This window comes from Carettochelys insculpta, chromosome 12 (assembly GCF_033958435.1).
Source record: "Carettochelys insculpta isolate YL-2023 chromosome 12, ASM3395843v1, whole genome shotgun sequence".
NCBI classification, from domain to species: Eukaryota; Metazoa; Chordata; order Testudines; family Carettochelyidae; genus Carettochelys; species Carettochelys insculpta.
The window spans coordinates 19,787,987-19,815,475 of record NC_134148.1 but is presented as its reverse complement, the minus strand read 5'-3'; the positions used below and the strand labels follow the sequence as shown (position 1 = coordinate 19,815,475).

Here is a 27,489-nt window from a genome sequence, read left to right as displayed (position 1 = left end):
TTCCACCATTAAGTTTTCCCACATTTCTGAATTAACTTGATAGCATTTTAATTAGACAAGATTACAACCGTCTCATAACAGACTAGTTAATGGGTTGTTAATTAGGAATTGCATGGAACGATTTCTGACCTTCTAAACAAGATCCTTGAGCTCAAATTAAAAGGACCTGTTCTTTCATTGAATGGATTGCTAGGCCTCATGTGGAGGTCCTAATGAAACAGCCATAATAGAGAACAAGGCTTGCCTTCCACCACAATCAGTATCCCCTTTGTACCTTTTCTAAAGCGCTAACAAGGAATTAACACACTCCAACATGCATTCTCATCAGATTCTTATTCTTCTTGCTACCAGGACACCTGATTTGAATGTAAAATATTCTGCTTTACAAAATACAGAACACACACCTGTTAGTTTCTTCAACCAACTTTATTAAACACTATCCTCTTCAGGCATAAAGTAAGACTGAGGAAGTTTTCAAAGTGCATTTTATAAATGCTAGACTAGTGAAATTAAATGAAGAATGGAGGAATCTTTTGTTTTTAGCCAACTAAAACCTTATGAACAGGAAGAAGGAAATCTTTGGAAATGTATAGGAATAATTGCATTATAAAATATTACTTTTTTGTTAAAAACTAGAATTTGAGATCTTGATTATCTTTCAAATTTAGGACAGATCCATCTGAAAACATTGGATCATTTGGACATTTTAGGACAGGATGACTTGCCTATTTGTATACTAACCATTAATGTGAAATGCCATCTTATCTGTTACACTGAAGGACGCTTAAAAATCTACTACAATATAAACACAAATAAGATAAAAAGATGGTATGCATTATATTGCATGTAAGTGTGGCCCATTTTCCTGTGGGATTTTTATGCCAGTTCACACAACATACAATTTGAGCAAACATAGCAAAAGAAAATCAGAAGAGATTAAAGTGTTTTCATATAATGATTAATTATTTTATGTTAGTTAAGCCTAGAGGCTCCCATGAGCTCAAAGCTGCAAAGAATTTATACAGTAGTGCCCTGATTCTGCAATAATTTACACACATGAGCAACTTCAAGCACATGACTGATCCCACTAAAATCAAGCTTCTGTGAGCCAGTATCAGTACCAAGTTAAGATTCTGTAAGTAAGCATAAGAAACAAGGAGAATGGAGAATGGTAGAATGTGGTAACGGTGATAGTAACACGAACAGACGTAGACTATATATCTAAATGAACAGCATAAAAGTCTTAAGTTTTTATGTTACAAACAAAGAGATGTCAACAGTCTAATCCATGCAGATCAATTCCCTAGCTATATGAGGGTCTAAATGGCTTATCAACCCATCTGATTTTCCTTACCAATAGCCAGCTTATACCTCTGTGTGTGCAGGTTGGGTGCACACAAATATCACAGCTTCCATAAGAACACAAACTACCTAATGTGATACTCATGAGGGCTGAGATTTTCAGAGCAGTTTTTTGGGCTTTGAGTAACATCTGTGATGTGGTGTAACCTGTTCTTAAATGGTTTCATGCACTTTCATGGGGAAGAACAATTGTACGTGAAGCAAGTACAACTCCTAGAAGCCTCTGAAACCTTAACACTTTTCCTATACTAAAAAAAATCTGAATGTGCTTTTTCCGCATATAGCTGCTACCCACTTGGAGCAGAGCTTGTGACTTGAGAGTAAAAGGAACATATTCTACTTCTGTCTTGTTTTCCCATCGCTAAAGTTACCCAGTGTAAATGTCCCAGTGTCAAATTACCCTTAACTGCTAGAGGTTATCTAGTTCAGGGGTGCATAAAGTGCGGTGGGGGGCATGACACTTTGTAACAAGGGTGCAGCGCAATCAGCTCCCCCCACATGGCTTCTGCTGGCTCTGCAGTGCTCTGCTTCCTCATCCACAGCCTCCACCACTGCCATCATCAAGGGGATACACTCTGTCCCCACACCAGGCCAAGAGTCAAGCAGCGGGGCCAAGATGGCAAGTTCCCATTTGGAAAGGTGGCCACATGTCGGCCCCCAGTAGTCCCCTGAGAGGCTGGTGAGGAATGAGTGCTGCCTATGGGGGCACAGGGCTGCTCTCAACCTGGTGACACCGTCACTTTTCAACACTGTGCAACACTGAGTCCCCAGCAAACTCTCTGGGGTCCTCCCTTCAAATAGTCCTCCCCCTTTAGGGCACCCCTGGGAGCACCCCCACTACATGCCTTCCTGTGGTCCTCCCACAGGCTGGGGAGCCCCAGCTAATTGCAAGGCTGAAAAGTGGGGCCCAACGTAAAAAGTTTGCTCACCCCCATCTAGATGAAGGCTAAAGAACAGCCTTCCACGCAACAAGGCCTTAGAGGGCTGAGCAAGCCCTTTGGAAAATTGAACTAAGAGGCTCAGAGGAGCTCAGGGTTCACTAGGATTTCCCAAGGCCACCCAAGTTCTGTGCCATCACAGCAGGTGAGCTTCAAACTCTGGGACATGTTTGACCTCACTGGATAAATAAGAATTTAATTTAACCAGGGGCTGGATAATGGATACACATCTCTTCAAAGAGCTACTCAGCTGGTAGACTTCCTGTACAAATATTCAGTAAGATATTACTCCCCAGTTCCCCGTGACATTACCCAGGCCCTCACAAACTGCAGCAAAGTAGGACATGTAAGTGCCCACAAGATATACAGCACAACTAACATTCATATTTAATTTGAATGAAAGTTGTGTGGCTAGTTCCTCAGAAATTTAGCAAATTTGAAGTAACTTCCCACACTTCATGAATTCTCTCTCGTCGTATCTTTTAAGCATCTTTGCTCCCTAGAAACAAAATCTTATCTCTCGAGAACATCCCATTTTACAAAGGCAACAGCAGTTATTCCTGCATAAGTACCGGAGTAATTATGCTATCCTTCCGGTCTTCAGCCTATCAGATGACAACGATATTCCACAAGGAAAGGCAGGCATCTGCAATAAAGCCCTTTAATAAACTAGTTGCTGAACAGAAGCAGAAAAAGCATTCATTCCATTTCAAAAACTAAGTGACAGAGGGGAAATATATGCAGCCTAGTTCAATCCATGCACCTAATTAATCTGCAAGTCATTTGTTAGACGTTATCATTGTCATGCCCCCATGCTTTATGAAAATTGGCTTATGAATATGAATATGTATAACTCAAAGGTGCTTTATGCAAAACAGTTCATGTAATATACCATACTAAAGTTACAATCTGCTGAATGTGTATATCCTACTTTTGTGCATGTATCATTCTTGTATGTGAAGTTAGAAATATGAACTGTGAATCTGGTTTTAATTCTAAACATGCTCATGGGGGCCTTTAATGATACTTCAAGGAATTTAATGGCTCAGTACTCAAACCAATGAACCACAAATGGTTTTATTTTCCCTGTAACCCTGAACTGTGGTTTGTCCTAGAAAGACATGTGACCATGCTGCCTGGAACTGGAATCCATCCTGAAAATTTGTATTCTTCCATGGGGATAGGAAGACTGAATAAAGGGTTCCTGTGAACCCCACATTTGGCCTTTTCTTCCTCTCCCCCCCACTGGGAGAGACAGAGAGAGAAATAAGCAGGGGAGACAGGTAGCCTTTGATGTCCTGGGAACGCAGGTGTGCTGTCTTGCCCAGCCTCTCTACTATACACAAAAACCAGACAGTGGATGGGCTAGCTAATGGCCGCCCTTCTGGCTGATCTCAGTAATTGACACGCCTTGATCACTTTCCCAGGAAGATTGGGGAATCTCCGCCCATCACCTCCAAAGGTGCCCAATTGTCCACAATTCACAGGTGCGAACTGAGCCTTGCACCTTCCCTGGGAAAACTGGGGTTCAAAACATTCCTCCCATTGGCCACTTAAGACCAGGAAGAAGCGTATGTGACAAAAGCAGTATAAAGGGGCTTGGCAGACCACCCCTCTTTGAGTTTTCAATCACCTACACCTGCTGGTCAGGTCTGGAATTAACTCCCGAGACTGGGGACGCCTGGTTTGTATCTACTTCCTCCCGAGGGATTGAGAGAATCTGGGTCACACTGGATCTAGGAGGCAGGGGTAAGAATTACACCTGTACTAAACTTCTTTCCTATAGGAATTGAGGGAAAGACTCTGGTTCCACCAGGTCTAAGAGGCAGGGGTGAAAAATCACACCTGCAACTTGCCTTTCTTGTGTACACATTAATTGTATTAGTTTAAGCTAGCTAGTTTGTCTAAAACTTTTCTTAAGTTAAATTATGTTGTTTCCCCTTTAAAAACTGTGAGTACTAACTTGTACTTTAATCATTTGTCTTAGTTAAATTGTTTCTATCTTTGTATAAATAAAAAGTAACTGTTAAAGCCTCTCTAAGTGTAATTTTCCTCTTGCTGCTGTACCTGAACCAAACTAAACACAAACCAAAGAACCCAGCCTGCCCTGGCTGCTTAGTGTGGCTGCTGGTGTGGCATCACCCCCTTTGCCCCACCAGACCCTTAGCTGGCACCTGGGCATCGGCTCACATCCTGTCATATGGGAAAGTCTATTTAAAGAATCTAAGTAATCAGGCCTTTGTCTTCAGCTAGTAGTTGAAACTGGCTACCCAGTCTAACAGAATACCCACGAAGAAACCCGGCAACAAAGAACTGCAGTGAGAAGGTGAAAGCAAAGCTGCTGGGAGAAAAAGATCAGTCCTGGCCTGAAATAAGAACAGTTGCTTGTGGTAAAGATTTTCATGTAAAAGGTTTCTTAGTGGATTAGAATCAACTACTTTTAACTACTTTGAGCTGTCTGTTTTCACTTGCAATCACTTAAATCCTATTTTATACTTAAACACTTTTGTTTATTATCAAGACTAGTGTAAATAATTGTTACTGGAGGGACAGGACCATTGTGCTTCTCTCTCTCATTAATAAAGAGGATGAACAACTTCAGGAGCTTTCTGTGTGTAAAACTCTCACACAGGGTGAGATACATTTATTTGGAATTTTTGTCCTTTTTGGGAGGTTGGTTTCCTGGGTGTTGTCAAAGGCCTGATAGTGAAGTTCTTCCAGTGCTGAGCTAGTTTAGTATCTGCTGGGAGAGTGGTTACCCCAACTCTGTGCCTTGGGTGGGAGACTCCTGACCCAGGAAGACAAGATGGTGGCAAGCCCCAGAGGGCAGGCAGGCAGGTGTCAGAGAGTTGATCACCACACTTGGAGTTAACCGCAAGGGAATTTCTGTGATCTAACCCATTGCAATCATCTTACAGTTCATACAAAATCACTTTAAAGTTCTATTGAAAAAAATAAAAACAGGTGACAGTGTCTAGCTATATTCTTCTGCCCTTTTCAATGATCAGTTTTGTATTTAAAATAGAAGGGAGTAACATTCTAGAGACTACAGCAGCCCCTCTACATAATGAGTTATTTTAGCAAATTTTACATCTGAACTCCTATACCAGCTAGTAGAATTGCTGACCTTGACATAGCTTTAGCGCAGATTTTACAAGGGGCAGTGGGCAGTCTGTCTTTTGACAGGAGGGGGTAAAAGGAGAGGAGAACCTGCTCCCATGGGTAAAATCCTATCAAAAGGAAGGGAATTGAGAAAACTGGTCATTAGCTCTCCCACTCTCTATCTAGCCCCTATCGAAGCCCCTTTGCACAAACTCCGTGAGTTTGGGGATCCCCAGTGGAGAGATGCATCCGGAGAAAAGCTACTCACTGTGAAACCACAGGGTCCGCATTATGTTAGGGCATTTTTATATGAACACTTAGCCTATTTCTATACTGCTTCAGAAAGTCGACCTAAGGTATGCAATTCTGGCTATGTGAATAATATAGCTGGAGTCGACATAGCGCAGTTCGAGTTACCACAGGGTCTGCACTGCAAGGGGTCAATAGGAGAAACCTCCCCGCTGACTTACCTTACTCTTCCTGTCAGGGTAGGATAAAGGGGTCAACTGCAGAGCGATCTGTGGTCAATTTAGTGGGTTTTCACTAGACATGCTAAACTGACTGCTGGAAGATCAATCTCAGAGTGTGGATCCCCATTGTAATGTAGTTGAGGCCTTAGCTTGTGGCAAGCTGGGATGTAAATCTACCTTGCACTCACCCTTACAAGCAGTAAGTGCTTGTGTGCACCCTGCTGCAACCTGCACAGAACTTAGGACCTATTTACAATACTGCTTATGTCAGCAAAATTTATGTCATTCAGGGATGTGAACAGTGTGCCCTCTAATTTTTTCCATCCATGAGCAGAATAAAGTTTGTTATGCGCACTAAGGCATGCATGGACGTGCACCACCAACAGAAATGCATGCTGCTGGCTATAGGCTCTCCGCTAGTCAGCTGGGCAGCACCTGAATCTCTCCTGGATGGCTGCCCAAGCTCTCAGTTTACAGAGAGCACAGTGTGAAAATACCACCCTGAGCAACACAAAGTACACTAACCTAAGTGCCAGTGTGCACAGCGCTGTGTCAATAGGATCATTCCTTCCATGCACATAACCTATGCTACCGACAGGAGAGCTATTCCCCATTGGCAACAGTGTCTTCATCACATGCCCTGCAGTCAGAGGTGATGCATGTGGCATGCACAGAGGGTCACATGCACTCCCCCAGCATCACCTCCTCCTCCCCTGCATTCACCATCAACACTTCCTGTGGTGCAAGGCAGTCCTGACTCTTCCCCAAAGCAGCGCAGCCCAAGAGCAGCACATCACTTCCTACCTCTCACTACTCTCAAGCTGTGCCACTCCAGGGAAGTGCGGACTGCCCTGCACCCACTGGAAGCAGTGCAGCATGTTTGTGGGTAGAGGCAGGCAAGGGTGGAGGGCCGTGGGAAGGGAGAAGGAGGAGAGGAGCATGGATGGGGAAGGAAGGGACATGGGTGGAGCAGGGATAGGAAGGGGAAGTGCATGGACAGGGCATGGACAGGGAGGTCACAGGGCAGGGGCACCTGGCCAGTGCTCCCCAAGAATCCCTGCACCAGGCACCTCTGCCTGCAGTAACCCAGTGCTGTAAGTGTAGACATGCCCTTAGTGTTCAGCAAGCTAACAGGAAGCAGATTAGCACTCCAGTATTCATACAGACATGCTCCCATGAGCCCTACTTCTGTGGCGTATACTCCCTAGCACAGGGACCTGTGAGGGAAAGCTGGCAGAGGCTCCTGTTTCCACAGAAGATGAAAAGCCAAAAGGAGAACATGGAGACACCAGGCAACTGTACCAATGCTCCGACCATGAAGGCCAGGCTCTTCATCCAGAAAATGGAGAGGTAAGCCCCATACCCAACCCCAATCTGGCAGAAGTCTGCCATGGTTAAGCAAGCTCAGTTTCCCCACCTTAACCCAGCTGTCCTATGCACTCTCGTGTGGGAGGGCATGATTTATCCCCACAATTAGCATGCAATCTTTGTTCCTAGTAGATGCTTCCTTTGACAAATTACTGGTGAATAGTGATGCTAAAGTTTAACCGGTCAACTGGTAAAAGCCTCACCCTAAACGGATGCGGTTTACCCGTTATGGTTAATCACTACAGGCTGAAGCAGACCTGTGCCCACCATGGGCAAGGGGCTGCTCCAGCCCCACAGGGACACCTTGGGCAGGGGTACTCCAGCTGAGCCAGAGCAGCCCCATCTGTGGCAGCTCCAGAGGGGAAAGAGCAGGTGCTGCTTCAGCCGGGCAGGACTGCCCCTCGCCATGGTGCACTGGGATCGGAGCTGCTCCAGCCTGGCTGGAGCACCCCTGCTCACTGTGCTCCCAGGCCAAGCCTCTACTCCAGCAGTGTTGGAGCACCCCCCACTTGCATCAGCGCCATGAGCCAGGACGCTCCAACTGGATGACGTTGTGCCAGGAGCAGGGTGCTGCAGCCCAACTGGGCTGGAACAGCCTCCCCCTCACCCCCAATTAAACAGTATTTTACATCCCTACTGCTGAAAACCTTGGCGTACACGAAACTGTAACAAACGTTCCACAACCCACTTCAAAGGGACACTGCTTACCTTCAGCCTTCATGTAGTGCACTGAATATGCAATCACTTTGTCTGAATTATAGAGCGGCCTTTCCCAAGCCAGGAGGATTGCTGAACTTGACATAGTTTCAGCATGGACGTTATAGGGAGCACTGGGTCTGTCTTCCGACATAACTACAGTCAGTCTGGCCTGGGACAGGATAGACCCCTTGCTGTTTTCAGCCATGCACTGATAAATGGCATCATCTTCAGGAATGATCTGATTAATCACCAATTTACTAAATTATAAAAGAAAAAGAAAAAATCATGTTCAACGGGAACTTAGTTCAGAGTAATGCAAGCCACAACTTGGCTTTTGTTCCTGCACCATGAATATACTCAAAATAGCTCACACTCCATTTTGTGTTCATTTTTATCAACATTAATTCATGTTTAGTCATAAAAATTTGTTTTTTTAGAGCTCTTCGAAAACTATCATGCCAGCATCCAGACTTGCAATGCTAGTGTTCTACAAAACGAGAGGAGAAAAAGACAAAAGAAAAACAGACAGAAAGAAAGAGGAAAGGGAAAACGAATGGTTCACAAACTTGAATTACTAAAATGCTTCTAAGTAACTTTGTACTCTCTCTTTTGTAACAGAGCATTTTTACCTTTTTTTTTTTAAATAAGAGTTTCTCATGCTAAGTTAATGAAATAGGAGCTCATAGTATTGCACTAGGCTACTACTTTTTGGTAAATTAATAAGCATAAAATAGCTTATACATAAAATACCCCAGCCAAAACCTTGTGTGGATATAGGTGCAGCCAGATTTGTGCTAAACCAATGTACTCTTTCACATCTAGCAGCTCCAGGACCATGACGTTGCCGGATATTCAAATATTCTGCATAATAGGGAAGTATACCTAGCAATGCATAACACTAAAGAAAAACAAGGTTAAATATTAAGAAACAAACAAATGTATACAGAATACTTTATTTACCAATAACAGCAGTATTGTACACTGTAAACTTATACTGTATTTGCTGTTTTTATTTGTATTTACTCTCACTATACTGTACTTTTTGAAAGCGTACCTAAAATTTACTTATGGTTAAAATGCCAGTTATTTGTGTGTTCCAAATGACAGAATCCTGGATATGAAAGAGTCTACTGTAATTCTGAAGTAACTCCAGTAAAGTCAATTAATTCACTCCAGTTTCACAGAGACACAGTAGAGATCAGAATCTGGACCTATGTCGACAGAAGGATTTAGCTGTGGTATTTACACATGAGCTATGTTGTGTTTATTCATTTACCAAGAAATAATTGTCTAGTGTCATCAATAGCCAAAAAAACTTTAATGAACCCAGGAATTCACTTAGCTGAACATGCTTTTTTCCAGTTTAGCAACAATTTATAACTATTAGTTATAATATTATGGCAATCTCACCTGTTGTACATTTTAATTCTGCCATTGGAGTGTATCCTCCTTCCATTTTTCAGCCATGATATTTTGGGTGTCGGAATTCCTTCTGCCTGGCATGCAAAACGGGCAGTACCAGCTCGGGGCCTTGTTAAACTTTCTGGCCATTCCACAAATGAAGGTGGAGCTAAAGTTAAATAATATGCAAAAAATCATAAATACAACAGATCTCAGAGAATAAGCTGCCTCATTATGCTGGCCACATAAAGTACATGTGAATATTGCCACCTGAATAGCAGACGTGTTTCATACGTACATATAGCATGTCTTTTTTAAAGGTGTTTGTGAAGTATAACGTGTAAGTAAAGACTTCCACGTTCATTCACGTATGAGTGCATATAATCAATCATGTTAAGGGCCATATATAAAAAGCTGATCATGAAGCATTCACAAGTTATATATTTATACACGTTATCATTTTTCCCCCTCTTGGAAAATTAATCTTTCAATAGCAAACATAGAAGAAGTTCCATTGCATCTGTCTTTAAGAGCAAACAAGCTTTCATACAATCCTTAAGCTGTGTATGTAGTAACCTGACAAAAGAAGGTGGCCCCAATTCACTCCATTTTGGCTGTGTGACCTTACTACAACCCACACAGACATGTGGGTGTAATGGAGGGAAGAATTTAGCCCAAAAGTATCAAGAACAGAACAAAATTTCACATAGTAGCAGTTTGTTCTGGCACATTACAGTGTTCAAAGAAGGCTCACCTAACACAGTGAGAGTTGCCATTGCAACTGTGAAGTTCCGTGTGCCTGGTATAGTTGCTCGACAGACATACACTCCGGCATGCTGCACTTTCACATCAGAGATCATGAGGTTCCCATTTCCAAGGACACGGGTATTGAAAACATCAATGGACTTGTGGTCTTTTTGAAAGAAAAAGTTCAGTTACAACACTGGTCTACATCAAGTTATATAAATCTGCAGACTGTGCTATCAAAAGCCTCAGGAACTACTCAATGCTCCTGAGAGAGCGAGAGAGAGACTTCACAGATGAGATTTCAGAGATTTCCATTTATTATTTGCTTTGCCTGTGCATATACTTTGTTATTAGCTGGACATCATACACAACCTGTTCTAGCACACATTTGAAATTCTGCCTGTTAGCTGAATTCGGTTTCAGCATCCCATGAAACTTAATGGGTACATTTTTACTTCCTGTCCTTTGGTATTTTTTCATTTCTGTCTTAGCCCAAGGCAGGATTCATCCCAGCTAATGCCCACAAGCTTTTCACAGAGACAAAGAATTCAGCCCGTAGCATGTTATATTGAGAGTGACCCCACGTACTTTCCATAAACTTCTCAGCAGACACACTTTGAAATCCCATTAAATTAACCATCATATTTCCCTTTTTTCCCCTATTTGTTTTCCTGCGTCTCTCCAGACTAATTCAAAAAGACATCTCTACTCATCTATCTTACCCTCTGAAGATGTGAAATACACAAGCACCACTTTTGTTAATTTGTAAACCAAGTCTTCTATGAACATAGTCCTGTACTTCCTGTTTATTAGTAAAATGCATTAGGCATGCATGTGGAAGGAAGAAATAAAACATATTTACAGACAAGTGACACGTGCTTGTGAATATTAATTACAACCAAATCCCACCTCCCCATCCACTTTCTTCACACTCATTCTACTTAGGGACAGATTAAAGCTCAATCAAACTTGAATCCCAAAACCCATCTTGTATATTTCTAAGAGGAAGGTGAGAGAATTTGCAAGACCTTTTGTTTCATAGCACATAACAACTACCCTACCGAGTCTACTCTAGTCACAAATCCACAAAAGGCACCCCATGCTCCACCTTACAATATCATGCCAAGGACAGTGCAGAATTGATTGCAGAAGGCATGAAAATCAAATCCTAAGTGCCAAAAACACCTAGAAGGCTTATTTACAATAATGTAAGAATACTGGACAAAATTATTTTCACTTATTTCACCCATCCTGACCTTTCCCACTAACCTAGGGCATACACAAAGTCCAATCAATAACAAAATTGGTGAAATCTTAATGTCTACCTAAACGACTCCATGAGATGATCGGCTTCGGATTCCCTGTAGCAACACACTCCAAGAGGACAGTCTGATGAAGGGATGCTGTAATGTTCTGAGGACCAGCTATAATGACTGGCTTTTGGAATGGCTTCAAGTCTAAAGCTTTTAAAATCAAAGATGATGCACAGGATCAAATTCAAATCCAATTAAGCAATAAAATACAAAAACTATATGTTAAAAATGAGGCAGCTTAAAGGTTACACATAAAAAGTTAAAATTACGACAAATGCGATGGTGCATTTGCTAGTAATGTGTAGTAAGGAAATGAAAGAGCAAAGTGAGGGAGAGAATTTGTGGGGAAGCAGAGCCATTACTTCCATGGCTCAATAGTTCATTTTCAAAATAAATGCATCAAGGTCAGAGCACTATAGTGCATGCATGTTTGTATCCTTTTGCAGATTATCCTAGGGACACAAGCTATCTAATATGGGGAAAATCTTAAATGAAGGGATATCATCTGGGTACCTGGAATAACACTTAGTGTTGCCTCAACACTCTTCCGTCTATTCACTATAGTTGTAGCAACACATCGATAATTCCCAGCATCCTTCTTTTCCACATTGTAGATCTGCAAAACTCCCGTTGGTAGAGCAGTTATCCTGTCAGGAAAACAAAATACATTATATTTTTCAATGCTCTACTTACGGTGGAAAAAAATAGAAATCACATTTTACTATCTGATTATCTGAATGCAAACACTTAATCCAACTGAAAACGGCTGGCAGGAACCTTACAAAAAAAAAAATATTCTGAATGCATGACTCACCTTTCTGTATTCCTTACTTTCAATGATATATCAGGGAAGTCTGTTCCACTCAGAAACCCCCACTGACGAAAGCCTAGGAATTTACCTGTAAACATCGTTCTGAACCCTTAAATACCAAAACCCTCATTATTCAATCTTTTACTCATAGATTGGTGAGTCTGATGACAAATCATTAAATATTTCCAAAAAATGGACTAGTTTGCAGTGGCAATTTCTGGTTCAAATGAGTATCTGGCATCTAGAAAAAAAAAAACACACTCCATGCTGCCTGTAATTGTATCTATACTTCCAACTCTTCTCCCTCTCTTGGAACTAGGGAAAGGTGAACAGACAACACAAGATAGGTAGTGAAGAAAGTTTGCACGGGGATTACATGCTGCAAAGAAAGAGGTAGGCAGACAAAGGAAAAATGTATCAGGGAGTATGCTGTGAGTTAAGTGATGATCAAGTCAAAGGAAAAGTTCTCCTGAGCAGGAATTTCAACCTAATTTATGCAGATACTATAATCCTTTACCACACTTGTCTGGAAAGGATGCCCAACACCAGCTCTCTCAAAGCAACCCTCATACATACCACTACTGAAAAATTCCTCCAATTCAAAGTGCCTCAACAGCAAATCCTTTCTGCACAGCATCCTATGACCTTTTAGTTTAGTCATCCCCCTAGGCCAATGACTGCTCAAGTCTTTCACTCTACAGACAGTAGCACAAATCTCCTACTACTTTGTTTGATTTAATTAGAAGTCCAATAAATATTTTGAAACTTAAAAGATAAAGACAGGCTTTCTGTTCCTTTGACGACATCTTTGGAATGAGAAAATGATTACATAAGGCCTCAGTTCCGCTGACACTTATTTGTGTGAGTAACTATATGGAAATAAGTAATCTCAATTACTTCAGTGGAACTACTCTCATACATAAAAGCTAGTAACGTGAACAAGTGGTGCCAGGATTAATCAATTACTATGAAAGTGAATTATTCTGGATCGTATGAATTATTCCATATGTCCCAGTTTCTGTTGGACATAACATTATACTGATTGTTAACGATTCTGAGATGTTAACACTGGGGTACAGTGTAGTTAGTGCTTCTTTATAAATAACAGCATTGAAAGGTGAAGATTGTGCATTCATACCACAGATTTAAGCAAGACTCAAAATGAGCACACAGAGTAAACACCATTCTAAAATATAAAAACTGACATACCTGTCCAAGGCCAGAGGTAAGGTTGTTCGATTCACTTCCCATGTGATTATAGCAGGAGGGTTTGCTGTTATTCTACAAGCAAACCGAGCCACTCCACGTTCTTGGACCTCAATTGAAAGTGGCTGGACTTCAAATGCAGAAATGGCTAAAACAAAAGAACGACAACTTAAAATGCTGAAGAAACAAGTTACAAATAAATAAACCATACTAGAATCCAGTGAGGTTATACACCTGATTACTCAATCAATGTATTTGCAGCTTAATTTGAATAAAATACCTAAAATGGTCCACTTCCCTAAATTTCCCTACCCCCATTTTGTATTACTGTACCTAAAAGGTGCACTTTTAGACAAACTTAGTTAAACCAGTGCAAGTTTGCCTCTTGACCCACGTACTATCATTTAAGACTGATTTATTTTGATTTAGCTAATTTATTACAAAAAATACAGTAGAACCCCAAGATATGCGCATTCAAGTCATGCTAATCTTGGGTTAATGTGACACTGAGTGGTGGGGTGCTGGTGCCTCGCCCCTGTCACTCCGATTAGCCAAACTGCAGTAAATTGGAGAGACGGGGGCTGGTGCTGATGGCTGCCTTCCCTCAAGCATGCAGAGTTATACATAGTGACATGTTTCCCCACATCCTCCCTGAGCTGCACCAGTAGGCTTCCCTGGTGGGCTGCATCACTGCCCCTCCCTTCCAGAATCCACACCATCAAGCCCTTCCTGCCCACTTCCTCTTGCCCAAACCACCCACTCCCACTGTGCTCCTGCACCCTCCCCCCTCCTCAGATCCCACACCCCATGCTCACTCCTGCACCCTACCTCCCACCCACACTCTGCATTCCCCTCTAAGCCTACTCGCTGGAAACCCCCTCCCATGCATTAAACTCCTCATTTTTGGCCCCATTTCAGAAGGGCCCCACAAAATTGACTAGCCTGGGTTGGGGCCAACATCTTTGAAGGTGTGGGGGGTTGTATTTTGCTTCTCACATGCATGTGGCCCCTAAACAAGGGTTCTCCACCACTGCCGTAAGTGACGTTTTCTAATCTCTTCATTATTCTTGTGGCTCATCTATGAAAACGTTCCTATTTTTCAACACCCTTCTTCAACTATGGACACCAGAACTGGACACACTATTTCACCAGTAGCAGCACCAGTGTCAAATATAATGGCAAAATAACTACTACTACTTGAGCTTCCCCTGTTTCTGCCCATAAAGGTTGCACGACTCTTTTTGACCACAGCAGCCCACTGGGAGCTTGTCTATTGCTTATTAGCCACAACGACCCCCAAATTTTTGTCAGTCACTACTTCCCAATGTTGCCCCAGTGCAAAAAGCTATATTTATTGTTTCCAGAGGTATTCATTAGCATTTAGCTACACAAAAATGCATATTTTGAATTTTACAGCCAGTTTACCAGCAATAGAGATTGCTTCATTATTTACAGGGTGACCACGGGTCCCATTCTGGCCAGGACTGTCTCTTTTTTAAGCCCTGTCCAGGCCATCCTGACTTTGACAAAACTAGGCCTTTGTCCCATTGGCAACAGTAAACAGGATAAATGCCAAATTTTTCCAAAAAGTACAGTGGGACCCCAGCAGGACACAGAGGAAATTGTGGGAAGAAGGCAGCAGTGCCAGGTTTGAGTGGGATACAGGTTTTGGGAGAGTGGCTCAGGCCAAGTCAGCCCTGAGAGGATGGGCAGCAAGGGGTCTTAGGCCAGTCCCACATGTGGGGGAAAGAGGCAAAGCTTGGGCCAGCCCTGTGGGCAGGCAGCGAGCAGGGGGGCTTGGGCCAGCTCTGTCCAGATGAGGGAGGGGGAAGGGCCCCAGGCTAATGCAGGCAGGCAGTGGGAGTGTTCACATTGACCCCTTGCATTTTATTCTTGGAAACTATGGTCACACTAATTATTTACCAAGGCTCATGACCAAAGCTTGCAGTCACAAATAACTCCTCTCTCTAGGAAATCCATCCATACCTCTAAATACTTGGTTTTTACCAAAGGCAAACGTTCATATTCATAGACAGCAAAAGATTGAGCCCTGGTCAAATACAACACTACCTACAGCCATAAGGATTTGTCCACCAAAATCAGCTTTTTCTGGCTATTCCTTATTGGTGCTCAATGCTGCAATTGTACAACAGAGCAGAGATGAAGAAGAATCCAACATGGCCTCTCCTTTTTCGCACTTCAGTAGTGACAACAGCACACCCAACATGTGAGTAACCTGAGTAGACATACTGCTGTCATGCTAAGAAACGGACTAACCCAGCTACCTCTCTGAAACTCCTAACTGAAGATTTTCAAATGCAAAAGGAAGGTCCTTATTTTAATTTGCATTCATAGCCTTACTGTCTGTGTACTGAAGGCTCTATGTTGTAACAAACGAAAAAATGAATTTGCTTGGTTTCAAAGAATTCAACAGAACAAAGCTATAGATTAAATAACATTACAGATATGACACACCAACAAAATTCAAGGAAGTCTTAAGCTAAATCCATGTTTACATAAGAGTTCATTCATGCAGCTGACGGGTGAGACTGGCCTGATGAAAGAAGAGAGCGAGGCAATCTAAAGTCTCTTTGCTGATAGAACTCCTATTGACTTCAAAGGATGCTTGGGTTGCATAGGAACTGCAGGATTATGCCTACAGTTTCCTGTTGTTTGTTTGTAATATTATTTAAGGAGGGTATTTTCAGGCAACTAAGATTTAGGGTTTTGTTAGAAGTTGTACAATCCACTTGCTCCTAATTTAAAAAATATATTTTCCTAACTTTTTAAAATGCTAGTAACAAATAATGTATTCCTATGCAGCCTGTACATTGTAGCTGGTGCAAGAGAACAGAAAAAGTGAACCTCACAGGAGACACAAGTGAAACTGAGGAAAATGGAAAGCAATGACAAACACAAAGTAAAATGGCATAAATGATGGACTACTAACAGATTTGCCAACTATTTTTTTTAAAATATAATCGAAGGTATGTGTCGGTTACAAAGACATTTTAAGTAATTGTTTTTCTCTAAGTATCTTTTAAAACAAGGCTCTCTGTGAATGAGGTCTTAGGGATTCTAGGTATTATGGCCATACAATAAATTGCACATTTTCACAAGTAGCTTCCTATTTATTAATGTTACAAGGTTGGTTTTAAATTTTTTTTTTTTTTTTTACATCCAATCAATCCAATGCGTTCTTCAGCATTGCTCGATGTCTACTCCTTCCTCTTCTTGCCTCTTTATGCAAATCTCTGATTTCTTCCTAATACTAGACTTATTTGTGCCAGTAAAATCTGTTTTTTTGGAGTCTATTATCTTGTGAAACCTGACCCTTTTGTAACATGCTTGTTTTCATGGCAAGCGCTGATACCAACTCTGAATCCAAGAACAAGTCATTAAAACAATGCTGTTAAGAGAGCTGAGCTCTATAAATTGGACAAAATGTGAAGTCTCAAGATATGTGCATTATTTCTGAAATAACTGGGCAAAATGCAATACATATAAATGCCTTTTTATTTGACATTTCCTCTTCTGCTGTAATGCAATTATTTTGTTCACAGATTTACAGCCAAAAGAAAACTATTACTCCAAGAAGCTTATAACTTCTAAAATGCAGTATCCATCTTACATAGCAAAAATGTACCCGTTAGTAACTGTACTCAGTTTTACAAATTCCAATAGTTTATTTGCTGTGAACTTGTGTTTGTACAACTTCTGTTGAATATGTCTGTTTCTGATGTCAGTCATACTTTGACCTAGGAACCTTATAAAATCATGAATACATACAGGATTAAGAGCGCCATTCTGCAAGGTGCTGATCCCTCTCAAGTCATCACTAAGACAGCTACCAGGAAAATTAGCACCTTGCAAAAAAACAGGCCCTAGAAAAACAAAACAGTACATGGTGTCATGCAGTACGTGGTGTCCAAAAATGTGGATTGGGTTTTTTGTACATGTATAAAGTGGATCCACAAATGGCTGAAGAGCCATTCTCAAAAGAACAGTTATGAATGGTCTGCTCTTAACTTAGAGGGCGTATCTACTGAGGTCATGCAAGGGTCACTCTTGGAGTCCTGGGTCTGGTACTATTCAATACTATCATTAAATTATCTGAATAAATTGGGCAGAGAGCAATTTTATCAAATTTGTGGTTGACACCATGATGACATGGGTTGCAAGCACTTTGCAGGACAGGATTAGAATTCAAAAAGATCTTGACACACTAAAAAATTGTTTCAAATTTAACAAGATGAAAATTCATGAACATGTGCAAAGGTTCACTTAGGAAAATATCAAATGCACACATGGTATAGGACAGTACAACTTGCTCAGGCAGAACAAATGGGGTAAAAAATGAGGGTGATATCATGGTAAGGGTCTACTATAGACCACCAAAAAAGGAAGAAGAGGTCGACGAAGCTTTTTTTAAACAACCACCCAGACATCTGTCAGGAAAATAATACAGCAAGCTACAGGTTTTTCTAACACGTTCTTGGAATACATTGGAGATAAATTTTCGTTTCATAAAGCAGAAAAAGCTATTGGGAAAAGGCTGCTTCAGATCTGAGAATCTGAAAATGGAAGGTAGCACTGGTGAAAGTGACTACAAAATCATAGAGTTCATGATTCTGAGAAATGGCTGGAAAGAAAAGAGCGTAATAAAGATAACGGATTTCAAGAAGGCAGACAATAGCAAACTCAGGGAGTTGGTAGGTAAGTTCTAATGAGAGGCAAGTCTAAGGAAAAAACAGTTCAACAGAATTGGCAGTTCTTTAAAGAGGCATTATTAAGGGCATGAGAAAATTATCCCATTGCAGGAAAGACAGGAAACAAGCAGTTGCATGGCACCTTAAAAGACTAACATTTTATTTATTAGGTAATGTGTTTTCATGGGTAAGACCCACTTCGCCGATTTGGAGATAGGATATATAGGGAGAGACCACCCTTCCTGAACTTGCAGAACTTCAATTATCTGAAACTCCAAAAAAAAGAGAGTCCTATAAACATTGCTTACAAAGGATTAATGTAAACAAATACAAGCATGTAAGGACAAAATTAGAAAACCCAAGTCTCAAAATTAGCTACAGAAAGCTACAGACAAAGGGTAACATTTGTTTTTCTACAAGAACAAGCAAGAAGAAGCTCAAAGACAGCAAAAGCCATTTACTCAATGAGGAAGGAAAAACAACAAAAAATGTAGAAATGGCAGAAATTATAGAGCTTTTTGCTTCAGTTTTCATCAAAAAGTTAGTAACAATTCGATTTCTTATTTAAAGCCAGTGAAAATGACATAAAATCAGAGACTGAAATGGGGAAAGAACAAGCTTAAAATTACATAGACAAATTAGATGTCTTCAAATTACAAAAATCTGATTAAATACATCTTAGAATGCTCAAAGAGATAAAGAGATATCTGAATCATTAGCAATTGTCTTTGAGAAGTCATGCCCTACAGATTTCCTGAATAGGGACATGGGCTAGGAATGTTACTAAGAAGCCTGTCCTCTTGAAGAGGGATCCCTGATCATAGGAGGGGGAAACCCTGCCAAGCTTGTAGCATTTCTCAATACAAGCCACTATCCAGAAAGAAATCCTCTGAGAAGAAATTGGGAGGCCCTTCATCCTGTTTGCTACAGCCACCAAGAGCTGCCGCGACTTTCTGCATGGCTTGGTCCTACCCATGTAAAAAGCCCAGGCTCTTCAGATATCTACAGTACATAAACTGTGCTCCTTCAGGTAGCATGAGGCTTAAGGTAAAAAAACAAGTTCTGAAATATCCTGATTGACATGCAAAAGCGAGACCACCCTTGGCAGGAAAGCCAGATGGGGTCTCAGTCTAACTTGTCCTTGTGGAACACCGTATTTGGTGGGTCCACTGAGAGGGCCCTCAACTCAGACACCCTGTTGGCCAATGTGATGGCCACGAAAAAGGCTGTTTTGTAACTTAGAAACAACAGGAAGCAAGGAGTTCAAAAGGGGGCCCCCGTAAGCCCAGCCAAAACCAAATTATGATCCCAGGAGGGTAAGGAGACCCTCATCAGTGGCCTAACCCTTTCCAAGCCTTTCATGAATCTCTTGACCACGGGGTCTAAAAGAACACCTACAAAAGGCCTGGACCAGGATGAAAGGCAGAAATAGCTCGCAGGTGAGCTTTAACAGAGAACACGGACAGACCTTATTGTCTTAGGTGCCACAAATAATCCAGAATTGCAGGGATTGTGGCCTGCAAGGGAGATAATCCCTTCTCGGACGTCCAAACCACAAACCTCTTCTACTTTGCCAAGTAAATAGCCCTCATAGGTTTCCTAATATTTAAAAGTACCTCCCTCACTGGGTCTGAGCAGGAAAGTTCCATGGCACTCAACCATGAAGCTTCCATGCTGTGAGGTGAAGGGACTGGCGGTTGGGGTGCTGAAGCTGCCCCTCCTCATGCATCAACCAGTCTGGGCATAACGGGAGGGTCATTGGACTGCACACTGACCAATCCAACAGAACCATGTACCAATGCTGCTTGACCTACGCTGGAGCCACCAAGATTGCTGAGACCTGGTTCACTTGAATTTTGAGGAGGAGCTTGTGGAGGAGAGGAACCAGAGGGAACCTATACAGCATACGTCGAATGCATCCACCCAAGACCCTGGACTCCCATTCCTGTAAGAACAAAACATTTGACACTTTGCATTGAGCTGCATTCCACCAGGGGATAGCCCCAAACTCAGAAAATTGATTGCAGCACGTCTGAGTGAATGGAACACTCACGGTTCATGAAATACCTGCTGAGGTGGTCCACTATGGTACTGTGGATTCCAGGTAAATAATGGGCCTGCAAGAGAATTTCGTGCTGAATGCAGAACTCCCATAGCCTGAGGGCCTTGTGACACAGAGGAGAGAAGCGTGCACCCCTGTCTGTTGCTATAATACATTGCTGTCATGTCTGTGCTCACTGACATGCAGTGTCCTGCTAGGTTGTCCCAAAACAGCGTGCATGTCAACCTGATTGCCCTGAGCGCTCTCACAATTGATGTCAAGATCAAGGTCTGAGGCACCCCAGAGAGCCTGAGTCCAGCATTTCCCCAGATGCGCCTCCAGCCCAGCCTAAATCTGACACACTGGTTACCAGGGACATGGAAGGCTGGGGAGGCCAGAAAAGTACCCCTGCACACACTGTCTGAGCATCCAACCACTACCGCATGGTCCGCAACACCTGCTGTGGCAACAGCACTAAGTTGTCAATATCGTCCCTCATAGGGGGGTACTCTGAAGCGAGCCACAACTGGAGGGATATAATCAGAGTCTGGCGTGCTGCACCACAAACATACAAGCTGTCACATGTTCCAGGGGCTTCATGCTACACCTGGCCATCGTGGTGGGGAACTTGATCATGTCATTTATAATGCTGGCCATAGCCTGAAACCTGCGCTCTGGCATGGAGGCCCTGGCGAGCACTGAGTCCAGTTTGGGCCCCCACAAACTCTATTCTTTAAGTGGGGATGAGCATCAACTTCTCCTCATTTACCGGGAGGCCAAGAGTGTCAAAGGTTTGGAGAATGACCCATATGTGCTGATGAACCTGAGCCTGTGAGCTCCCTTTGACTAACCTGTTTTGCAGGTACGGGAACAACTGGATACCATGCCTGCAGAGGAAGGCTGCAACTACCACTGTGCACTTGGCGAAAAACCCTTGGAGCAGTCAACAGGCTGAATGAAAGGAGTGTGAACTGAGAGTGTCCCCCATTCATCACAAACCTGAGGAACCTCCCGTGGGGAGGATAGATGGCGATGTGAAAGTACGCATCCTGTAAGCTGAGAGCAGCAAACCAGTCCCCTGGATACAGAAACAATATCATGAGCCCCAGAGAAACAACGCAAAACCTGATCTTCTTTTACAAAATGGTTCAGGTCTCGCAGGTCCATGATGGGCCTTATTTCCCCCTTTTGGTTTCAGGATTGGGAAATAACAGGAATGAAACCCCTGTCCCCTGAATTGTGGGGGGAATCCTCTCTATCACCCCTCAACTGAGAAGCAACTGAATCTCCTGCCTGAGCAGAGTCTCATGGCCGGGGGGGCGGGGGAGTCTCTGAAGAGGGATGGGAAGAAGGGTTGTAACGAGGATAACAACTGAACTGGATAGCATATCCCCTTTCTACCATGCAAAGGACCCATCGGTCCGATGTTGCATGGCACCAGGCATGGTAGAATGGGGATAGGCAGAACAAAAACATAGGGCATGCTGGATCCCTAATGTGGAGTGGTGTGGCACTCTCGACCACTCCTTCAAATGTTGGACTTAGGCCATGGAGGGAGCTTCTCTTGCCCTTGGCCTTGGAAGAGATGGTGGGAGTGCCTCCTGCTGCACTGACCTCTCTGCCTATTCTGATCCCTAGACTGCTCAGGGAATTGCCTAGTGGGAGGGCAGGAAGTAAAATGCCTACATTGCGTCACAGGGTTTGAAGATCCAGAGACCTCAGGGTGTCTCTGGAGTCTTTAAGGCTATGGAAACTTTTATCACTTTTCTCTGATAACAGGGTTGGTCCTTCAAAGGGCAAATCTTGACTGGTCTTCTGTACTGTGCAGGGGAGGCCAGAGACCTCAAGCCATGCACCCCTTCTCATGACCACACCTGATGCCATGACCCTTGTCACCATGTCAGCAGTGTCCAGGTTGGCCTGCAAAGCTGCACATGAAATCAGCTTGTTCTCCACCAAGGCTATAAATTCAGGTTTGCCATCTGTGGTGGATCAGCTCTGTGAACTTGAAGGAGGAGGCAGCTGTATTATAAAAGTATCTACTCACAGGGGCTTGTTGATTACATATGCCAACTATAGCCCTCCAGTTGAACTCAACTTTTCTACCATACAGGTCCAAGCATTTTGCCACTCTATTTTTAGGCAAGGGCCCCTGGAATTCCCATCCCTCCCTATTGTTGGCTGCATCCACAACCAGAGAGTTGAGTATGGGATGGGTAAAAAGATGTCCATGCCCTGTATTTTTCTTCGCCATGGGCTAGGCCGATTCCGGGGTCTGCCACAGCCCCTTGGCAGTCTCTGTGATGGTCTTAATGAGAGGCAGCACCACCCTAGTGGACCCTGATGAGGACAAAATATCTGTCATTGGGTCAGCTTTGCCCTTCACTTCCTCTGCCTGCACCCCTAAGCACTGGGCCACCCGGTGGTGCAGCTCCACGAGGAACCTACTGTCCTCTAGGACCAGGGAGGCAGAAGACACCCCCACACACAATCGCTTCACCCAGGGAAGACATGGAGGATACTCCTGCCTGCATCAGGCAGCCCACATCCAGGGCTCCTGCGAGGTCCGGTGAATGTACCCTCCGACCCAAGGGGAGCAACTCCAATGCCTGCCTCAGCAACACCAAGCCCACAGTGAGTAGTGCCTAGCCCTGCACTGTGAGAAAAGGAGCCATCTCTGAAGACATCAATGGGAACTCACCAGGCCCCACAGGTGCCAGTGTGGTCTGCGCTATGGCAGACAACACTGAAGTAAAGGGTGTCGAAATCACCTGAGCCAGTGATAACAGTGACAAGGGGGTCTGTGCTGAGGTGACTGATGGTGCCAACGGAGATGGTTCTGTAGGGAGCCGCTGTTTCAATGACTCATCCTGTGGAAGTGCTCCCAGTGAAGCTGACAATGCCAAACACAATACCGAAGGATCTTCTGACACCGACGCCAGCAACAGAGCCTGGGACAGAGGGCGAACAAACTGCCCTCAGCTCTTGGGGCATGCCCACGAAGTCCAGAATGGCCTCTGCAGAGTCAGCTGCCAGTGATGGCCACTGTCTTGGAGAGAAGTGTCGATTCCGCTTGGAGAAAGAGCTGAACAGTTCTACACGAACTGGAGAAGTAGGAGTTGACTCCGTCTCAGAGGCCTCTGATGCAGAAGACCAAGGTGGTGCCAGTCCCAAGGGCGCCTGCGTGAACACCAGATGGGATGGTGTCGGTGCTGGGGGAGCTGGAAGTGTGGTAGATGCACCATCATGAAGGGCTTGCCCCCCAATGGAAGACAACTTGACACATGCCTTGGGGATGTGTTCCTCCTTAACAGGGAAAAAGGCACTGTGATCTGCATGAGGCTTTGTGCCACCCAGACTGCTTCCAGAGTTGATGGTAGTTGTGGAAGGCAGGGCCTGGACCTCCGGACTGATGTCAAAGCCGGACTGTCTCTCCTGCCGTTGCCTGGGAAGTCTCCCTGCACTTGGAAGCCGCAGGAGAATGGTCTGTCATCCCTCTTCTTTTCTTGAGGCAGTGGGGACTGACACTTAAGTCTCCCAGAAGGTTGAGCTACTGGCCCTTGACCATGGCGCCAGGTTCCCTTGTCCTTCGTCAACGCTGTGACCGAGCTTGGTGTTGGCACACTCCACACCGAGGAGGATGTGTTCAGTCCAGGAGAGGGGGATTTCTCAGGCTGAAGAGCTGCCTCCATCAATAGGATTTTGGGGAACTGAGCCCTATCCTTCAAGGTCTGCAGCTTGAAGGACCCTGAAGGTTTTACAGATTGGACAGCAGTTTCGCTGGTGTCTCTCACCCAGGCTATTCAAGAAGACAGAATGAGGGTCACTTTTCTGCATGGCCTTCCCACAGTTAACACAGACTTTGAAGCCTGGTGACCTTGGCATGCCCCGGCACCCAGGCCTCGAAGAGGGGGGAAATGATCACCTTCTTGGGGCCCAATGATCAATACTAACTAATTAACAATTGAACTATTAACTGTTTAAGCTATTAACATCTAATTAGAACTATTTACAGGTAAGATCTAACAGCTACCAGCTAACTAAGAAGATTGCTCACAGGAGTGTTGTGGAGCAACACACACTATGGCAAGAAGGAACAGAGCAGGGAGTGGGACAGGCAGTGCCAATACTGGGTGCTATATCGGTGCCACTCCAGGGGGCAATGACCCAATCTGACAGCTATCAGGAAGAGGAAAAATTTTCCAGCAAGCGCACGTGCGCGCGCACACAAACACACACCCCTACACTGGAATGCACACGAACAAATATTTGAAGAAGAATGTATCATTTTAGTCATGAGAATTGACCCACTTACATGCTAATATTCTGTTTCAGCACAAAGGCCTCCATCTTCCAAGCATTTACACACATACTTACCTGTAAGAACACAGGAATTCCCATTAGCTTTATTGAGACTACTCTCATACTTCAGCTAAGGACATGTAGTGTCTGCAGGATTGATGTCTAAAATTAATTATAAAAGGAATCCTGCCATGGATTTAATGCACTGGTAAACAGACTATAGGGGGTATATTTTCAAAAACAGGTAAAGGATTAAGGAGCACAAATTCCATTAACTGCCAATGAGGTTTACAGTCCTAAATCTTTTACACCTGGAGTCATTGTGCATGTGTGGAAATTGTGACTCCCACAGATTTTCTTTTTCTACCCCATAGAAAAAGAGCTTTCTGACAGGAAAGGAAATGAAAGCTGAGAGAGCAGTCAGGCATCCCCTCTGTGGAGTTTGGGTACTTTATCCTGGGTGCCCAGAGCAGCTGGCAGAGATGTAAATCATTGTCCCAAACAGCTTCATTAGATCCCCTCTGCGGAATCCTATTGCCTCTGTTCATCTAAATTTTCAGAATTTTAAAACATTGTATGCAGAATTGAGGGGAGGGGGTTTTTTAGTGGTTTTGGCACAGAATTCTTTTCAGAGTAAGCTTTCAGGTGCTTTGGAAGATGTCCCCAATATTTATCTGAAATCATTAAATGATCATTTCTCCCAAATATCAAGATATTGAATTTGAAATTATTTTGCTTAACCAAAGTTGGATATACAAAATATCTGTTTAATTACTCAAATAAAACAAGACTGGGTTACTTAGAAAAAGTAAAAAGAGAACATATCAGCCAAAAACCTTAACAAATATTATTAATAAACTGATCCACACACTTGTAAAGAGCTAAAAATGTACTGGTCAGCAAAAGACAGCGTACAAGTATGCATTATCTTTGTACTGTATGACTTGTAGAACAGATTCAAATTAACTAGGAGCCAAATGGCCCTTCAAGACAAAAATCATGCCCAATCTCTGTCATGGTAGATTTGTCCTTGCAGCGGCAGCCTGGAATACTTCCAGAGATTTTATTCAATGTTTTCTTTGCAATTCAATAATAAACTATATGACAGATTTTTATCTCCGGGACACCAACCCTTCAATCAACATGTTAATCCATTTTGTGGTTTACAGATCAAAAGAATCCAAAACATAAAGTTGTTACTTCCTAGAACTGTCAGAGTTTATTACTTCCCCATTCATGAGCACCAGGGTTTCCAGTCTGCAAGCTCTACACACAGCTGGGCACAGCTGCAATGCACCACAGAGTAGAAACAAAATGAAACTGTGTTCCTTTGGTCAAAGTATCAGGGAATAGGGCTTAGATTCAAACAATCCTGCACAGGTGGAAACACCTCACTGCTATGTTTCCTAGAGACCTCTCAACCTGCCAGATTAAGCTTCCTGTCACTAGGTGAACCCTGATCTGTGATTTAATACAAACTGCAGCATTTCCTAGTTGTTTCCCAGTAATTTGCAAATTTAGGTAAACTGAAATATAACTACTGGAAACAGTCATACTCAGTGATATTCCTTGTAAATTGACTTACACAGAAAATGAGGGGGGAAAAGGCGCCATCCCCTCCTTTCCTAAAGGACAACATAAAGGAGATATTCTCTGCAAGTTTATATAGATTGACTCTCTCTAGTCCAGCACTGTATTTTCTGCAACATGACCACTTATCATGGATGTGGTCAAATGTCCTGTGATCCTATAAAGTTTGTTTGCAGCCACCAGTCCTGGTGCTCAGTATTTTGTGCTGTTATTTAACTGTAATTACACCCCTAAACATCTTGTAAGAGCCCAGTAAACAGTGGAAGTATTAGTAATGCTGCTAGACAATAATGACCTTCTGTTGTTTGGCAAAGTCTCTCATTAGGCATCGCTCAGGTCCTGAGGGCCCTGGACTAGAGAGGTTCGACCTGCATTCAGCAACAGGCATGACCAATAAAGTCTGGTGTATGCTTCCACCTGGGGTTTTGAGTGTGCCCAAGTTCTATCTGAATTATAATGGCAATATTTAAATAAGGAAAAGTAACAGAAGTAGCTGTGTTAGTCTGCAATCCAACAAAACAAAGCAGCAGAAATTTAGCACTTTAAAGACTAACAGTGATTTATTCAGTGATGAGCTTTCGTGGGACAGAGGTTCCCAGAGGTTCTGTCCCACAAAAGCTCATCACCGAATAAATCATTTTGTTAGTCTTTAAAGTGCTAAATTTCTGCTGCTTTGTTTTAAATAATGAAAAGTTAATCTCTGCATCAGACATTTGTATTCCTTTGGCATTTAATATCTACCTATATCCTCCACTCCCATGTCAGTCCCTAGGGGTTTCAAACTGTGCTGGTGGTCAGTCTGTTTTCATCTCTTTTTTGAAGCCATTCCAACCCCACTTTAATTATGCCAATTTTATTTCACGTTTAAGTTTTCTTTCTTAAATGTGTGCTGCCCTTCCCAGCAGGTATGCCACAAGCTTCCTTCTCCTTTTCAAAATAAAGACTTTATTAGCAACATGATCAAAACACAGATACAGTATCATATCCCACAACGCACTGCACATATTAAAGGGCGGTGTTATCCAGCATTTCAAGTTCACATATCATTTGCTAGATATGAGTTGCTCAATATTGGGCTCTTGGACTTTCACCATTTAATTAAAATAATCTGGAGGGTTTTTTTTTTTTTTAACCTTTGCAAATATAGCATTGGGAGCCTCAAAGAAGTCCTTTAAAGAGCCACAGTTTGCAGATCCCTGGACTAGAGGAAAGGAGGCTGAGGGGCACAATATTGTCCTCAAAATATGCGCAAGAAATACAGACTGAACAAGTAGTAATGGGCTTTAGCTGCAGCAGGGTAAGTTTAGGTTAAAAGGGAAACATTATAGCCGTAAGAACCATAAGAACATGGAAGAAGCTGGACTTGACACTCATCTATCAGAGAATATTTAAGCATAATAAAATCATTCCTGGCGGGGTGACAGAGAATA

The 27,489-nt window shown here is 43.0% G+C and overlaps 1 protein-coding gene across 1 annotated transcript in view; it reads right to left on the bottom strand.

Moving 5' to 3' along the window:
- Positions 1-27,489, bottom strand: part of PRTG (protogenin) — a 137,236-nt gene that overhangs the window by 68,012 nt on the left and 41,735 nt on the right. The window contains 6 exon segments of the mRNA XM_075007069.1: positions 7,949-8,196; positions 9,350-9,509; positions 10,095-10,253; positions 11,413-11,550; positions 11,914-12,047; positions 13,421-13,565. Of these exon segments, the coding sequence (XP_074863170.1) occupies positions 7,949-8,196; positions 9,350-9,509; positions 10,095-10,253; positions 11,413-11,550; positions 11,914-12,047; positions 13,421-13,565 (984 nt within the window).